The sequence below is a fragment of the Musa acuminata genome, chromosome BXJ2-2, assembly GCF_036884655.1.
Source record: "Musa acuminata AAA Group cultivar baxijiao chromosome BXJ2-2, Cavendish_Baxijiao_AAA, whole genome shotgun sequence".
NCBI classification, from domain to species: Eukaryota; Viridiplantae; Streptophyta; class Magnoliopsida; order Zingiberales; family Musaceae; genus Musa; species Musa acuminata.
The window spans coordinates 12017882-12023806 of NC_088339.1; the positions used below are offsets into that span (position 1 = coordinate 12017882).

The following is a 5925-nucleotide window of genomic DNA, read 5'->3' on the forward strand; positions in this document are numbered from 1 at the left end:
TGATATCAATTGTAAACATAAAATCTGTAATATGCTATATGTAATATAAAAATAATATAATTCAGAAATAAAATTAAATAATAATAATATATCGGATCCACAATGCATATCTTTCAATATCATCCGGAAAGAACTTTATGAAATCTATATGGACACCATCTTCGAATCTAAAACCCACTATATATCAATCTAAAAAGAAAACTAGATTCTCTTTTTTCACTCTTTATATTCTTTTTTCATATGATGACTTAGATTCGGAAGTTCAATAAAACAAAATAAGTATTACAAAGGTATAATCTTACAATTTACCCTAGTTGGATGTGATACTAGTTACAAGGCTACTATATCAGATATGTAAGAACCAATTAAAAAAGAAATTCCCATGATATGGTTCAATGTATTGTTAGAGTAACAATAATTTCAGAAAAAAAATATGCCAAAGGGTCAAGCCAAAACATTATAATGATAACAAATAGGGCTGAAAATATTATAATGGTAACAAATAGGTCTGTTGTCATGAGTAAGAACATAGCAACCATTGTACAAGCCTATAAGGGCCAACTTGAAACAAATTAATCTTAATATGATGATAATCAATCCATTTAAGTTTATTAGAGCAGAGAGACAGATTAATTCATGATAGCTTTTGTCAAGTACAAATGGTTAAGACTTTACGATTTTATTATTGTGGTAACAAAAGACTTATGTGTTGCTCAATAATATGTCAACTAAAATATATCATTGGAGTAGGACAAATCACATTTTAAAGGAAAGATCAGACTGTCTCAACAAACATGTTATTTTCAATCAAGGACAATATAACTATCTAAAGTTATGCATACTCTAGTTTGCAGTATAAATAATCTATAATTAGCTCGAATCAACATACTGAAATTAACTAATTACATAACATAATTTATAATTAGCCTTCCTCTCTCTCTCTCTCTCTCTCCATCTCTCTCTATATATAGAACAAGAGCCGAGCCGTGGAAGCATTCTGTTTCCGACACATCTCTCTGACAATGGAGCACTCGCAGCCAATATTCCGTGTAACACCTCTTCTCCTTTTCTTTTCTTTTTCCTAGTAATCCTATCTTAAAGCTTTAATCCTTCAAACTCCAACTTTTCTCGGTTACGTGCAGGTGTTGATTATTTTAGTGCTGTGGACGGTGGTAACAACGGCGTTCATAGGGATCGCTGAGGGCCATCGCCACCACCGGCAGGCAGGTGGTGCGACGGAGCTAGAAGCCTTCCACTACGCAGCGGCGGGGGCAAGAGGATGCCGGGCCCACGTGGCCAGCCTGACGGACTTCGGCGGGGTGGGCGACGGGGTGACCTCCAACACGGCGGCCTTTGCGGCGGCTGTGGCCAACCTCAGTAAGGTGGCGTACGACGGCGGCGCGATGCTGGTGGTGCCGGCCGGCCGGTGGCTCACCGGGCCCTTCAACCTCGCCGACCACTTCACCCTCTTCCTCGACCATGACGCCGTCATCCTCGCCACTCAGGTCCGCCTCCCTCCTCCGCCCCCTTCCCCCACCTTCTCCTCCATCTATTTCGATGTAGAGTGCATGTTCATAATCGTTCATGGCTTGTTTGCCATTACCATCGCCTCTATCATCCTCGGTGGTGATTATGGCTAGTAGCCCTTCCCATCGAGTCCGTTCATCTAACAGCTCTCGCCAGATGAACGGTGACGATGAAGAATAGATTCGTCACTGGTGACCCCACCATCAGTACCCTTACATTAATTTTAGGCTCCACCATCAGTCTAAAAGTTAGGCGGATGACTTTCTAACACAAAACTGCTATTTAGACTCTCAAAACACAAACTCTCTCTTTGATATTTTGTAGGAAAGAGTACTGTCATCCAATCTCTCAGTGTTTTCTTTTTGACTAAACCTTGTAGATCTGTGTAGCTAATTGGGTTTCCTGAAGACAGCAAAACTCTATTAATGCTACAAACTTGGGAGAACAAGTTAGATTTCAACTGCAGCTTATATAACATAAATTTCTATTCTGCAATCCCTTTTTATGGCTTCTCACACTGCAACTTGGACAGCATTGCTTATGAATTGCATGGATACTCTTTTTTTTTTTTGTTTATTGGTAGCTAATAGAAGCTTTAATACTATGTTCTTTTGTTCAATCTGCATCAACTAAGATAATTGATGATATGCTTATGCAGGATATCAACGAGTGGCCGATCATTGACCCTTTGCCCTCCTACGGTAGAGGAAGAGATGCGGCTGGGGGTAGATACAGTAATCTCATCATGGGATATAACCTAACCGATGTGGTCATAACAGGTAGTATATACGTTGCATATTTCCAGTACTTCTATCACATTACTTCTAAATTCATAAAGCCTGCGTCGTGTTGTCATTCCATGATCCCCTAAAATTTAATAAAAAAATTATTTTTAATCAAAAACTATAATATTTAATTCAGTTTATGATGTTTTGGCGTGCTTTGATTGACAAGAAGACACATATATATCATCATCTAACTTGTTTGCATCATAGATGGGGAACAGAATATAATTTGATTGCAACATACCACGTCCTGATGCTAACAAGTTTTATTGTTATTTTTAGGGAATAATGGAACTATCGATGGACAAGGTGAAACCTGGTGGAAAATGTTCCGTAACAAAGAACTCAATTACACTCGTGGATACCTCATTGAATTGATGTACTGCAAACAAGTGCTGATTTCCAACATTACATTGGTTAACTCTCCATCGTGGAATGTCCATCCAGTGTACAGCAGGTTTATATTAATAATCTACTTTCAGAACACTTGAAGGCTTCTTTTGCTTTCCATTCTATTGTTACAATCTGATGTTAACGTGAATGAATGCACTGTGCAGCCACGTAATCGTCTCAGGCATCACAATTCTTGCACCGGTCAACTCTCCCAACACTGATGGGATCGATCCAGGTGGATATCGTACCTACATTTACTTGGGTTGTAGATTCTATGTTGCTGTTTCGATTGATTCTTTTTGGTGGTTTCTCTCTTCTTCGCAGACTCATCCTCCAATGTCCGCATTGAGGACTGCTACATAGTCTCAGGCGATGACTGCATCGCCATTAAAAGCGGTTGGGATGAGTACGGGATTGCATTCAACATGTCAAGCAAACACATAGTGATCAGACGGCTCACCTGCATCTCCCCCACGAGCGCTGTCATCGCCCTGGGAAGCGAGATGTCGGGAGGAATCCAAGATGTCCGGGCCGAAGACATCACGGCCATCCACTCCGAATCCGGCGTCAGGATCAAGACGACCATCGGAAGGGGAGCTTACGTGAAGGACATATTCGTGAGAAGAATGAATCTGCACACAATGAAGTGGGTCTTCTGGATGACGGGCACCTACGGGCAGCACCCGGACGACAAATTTGATCCGAAAGCCATTCCGGTGGTGCAGAATATCAGTTACAGCAACGTGGTGGCCGAGAACGTGACCATGGCCGCGAAGCTGGAGGGGATTCCCGGCGCGCCCTTCACCGGAATATGCATCTACAATGTGACGGCGGAGGTGGTGAAGTCGAAGAAGCCGATTTGGAACTGCACCGACGTGGAGGGCGTATCGAGTCACGTGACGCCCACTCCCTGTGCGCAGATTCCGGAATATCCAGATCGTATAACGCATTGCCCCTTCCCTGAAGATGATCTACCTGTGAATGGTGTTGGGCTAGAGGAGTGTGCTTATCAGAGAGCCAAACCATGAGTTGAGATGCTTTCTACAACTCATGGTTTAATGGCATAACCTATGATGTCCTGAAGCTTGGCAGATTAAAATGTTTGCCTTGAACAAAGGCAGATGTAATTCATCATATATCATACTTGGGAGGAACAAAGGCAGATGAAATATCCAATAATATTTCATTGCTATAAATATGGATTATTGAAAAAATAAGACATGTTATTTATTTGAATACTTTTCTTCAACTTGGAAGTGTTATATTCTTTATTTGATACGAATAGTTAGAAATGAATTTTTCAAAGAGAGGATGACTTATGATTGTCACTAAAACGATTGATTTTATCCCTAACATTTGAATTCATAACCCAATGTATCTTCACTTTTAAATACCACGTAAGCACCCTATGTTGTAGAGGACAGGTCGATTTATTTGAGGAGAACTTTTTCTATGATCATATCTGAATCATGTTATGCATGAACAGGCTTCGTTAGATCCTATAGAATAAAATAAGTGAGGTGGGATGATTCGATATTCTATTTATTCCACTTCCTTATTTACAGTATGGAAACATATTCATTTCCTCTTCATCGATCCAAATCTATAACACTATCAGAGTGAAATAAGAGATCTATGGTTGGACTTTATTAGTAACAAGTAAATATTTTGTACGTAAAAAAATTAAGATATTAGGGGAATAAACACCAATAAAAAAATATGTGGCAATCCAAAAAACACTTGATTATGATCAAATTTATAAGCTGACTTGGATATCGAGCATTTACCTTTAAGAACTAAATTAGTTGCAATAAATAGTCGCAACCCTAGAAAATAGAATTTAGTAAATCTTTTCTTATATAGAGTCATTATATATGATATGTGAAGATATGTATGAAAAGTAGATTTTATACGGATCTATTTTTTCCATTCATTTCATTCTTGCTCGAGCCAAATGATGAAAAATTATCATATTTGGTTCCTTCAGGGGGTGGATCCATAAGAATTCACCTATCCCAATAACAAAAAAACTTGACTAGAACGATACTATATTAAGAGGAAGTTCGCAGGGTGGCCATGAAAGGCCTAGGTCGCACGTTGGTGAGGAAGTTCTGCTCGAACTCCCTGGTGAGCTGGTCGAAGGACAAGACCGAAGATTGGCACAGTCGGTTGAACCACGCTCTTACCGATCCCCTCAGGGTGGTCGGAAATGCCCGGCACATCAATGCATCGGAGGTGCCATAGAGGGCCATCTGAGCCCGAAATGCGGAGACATGCTCCGCGGGATCGAAGCCGCCGTCATATGTCTCCAATACCGACAGCCTGAAGTTGAGGGGTACCGACTTGTCCTGTACTTCCTGTGTGAATGGGGACCTGCCTGAGCCGCCTTTGCTAGACTCGCTCAGTGATTTTTGGAACTCGTGCTAGAACTCGTCCAGGCATTGGTTGACTCGGGACAACTGGGCCCTGAGCGAGTCGTCCGCCAAGTCAAACGATATGGTGTCAAGCTCGAAGTGGGGTAGTGTGACTTAGCAGGGTGCGGGTATGCTTTGCTCGGGCAGACCTCTCGGGTCCGTCGCTTGCTCTCGGGCTTCCCCCATCTCAACTTGCTACCCACTCGGCCTCTGTCGGGTCGGGTCAGTTGGGGGAGCTGCTACCCATATGATCTGAGGAATGAACGGAGCGAGCGTCTGCATCATGCCCACCATGGCTTGCACTTGTTTGGTCAGGCTGAGGAATGCCTCGGGTGTCACAGCCAAGGGTCCTGTGGTTAGTTCGAGGGGTGACAACCACGGGTCATTGAAAAGGTGCCAGTAGCGATCTGGCGTCGAGGCCGGGATACCCCCATCTCCGAGGGTGGGGAGGGATTGATTTCCGGGCTCGATGGAGGGGAGAACGGTCGGTGGTTCTCCCTCGAGGAGAGCTTCTACTACATGCTTCTACGACATGGCCCTTCTTCTAGCGCCAAAATGTTAGTGAACAAGTATACCATGGCTGATGAGTTAGCACGGTTTGGTCCACGGGTCAATGTCGGGAGCCTTCTATCGAGTGAGCTGGATGACGAGGTGGTCGTGCCCTCGGGAAGGGATGCTTGTTAGCGTTGGTCGGGCTCCGGTCGATTGACGACTCATCCTTGCGCGTTGGATGGCGACCCCTGGGTTGAGACGCTCGCAGCTCGCGAGTGGTCATTCGCCTACAGAAATGGCCCTCGTCGGGTGAT

At 43.0% G+C, this 5925-nt stretch overlaps 1 protein-coding gene across 1 annotated transcript; it reads left to right on the top strand.

Moving 5' to 3' along the window:
* Positions 1-1000: 1000 nt before the first annotated feature.
* Positions 1001-3733, top strand: LOC135604755 (probable polygalacturonase). Its single transcript, XM_065094408.1, has 6 exons — positions 1001-1049; positions 1143-1505; positions 2186-2306; positions 2595-2769; positions 2870-2940; positions 3030-3733. Exons 1-6 carry the CDS (start codon positions 1023-1025, stop codon positions 3731-3733), a joined length of 1461 nt encoding a protein of 486 aa, XP_064950480.1. The 5' UTR covers positions 1001-1022.
* The last annotated feature ends 2192 nt before the right edge of the window (positions 3734-5925 follow it).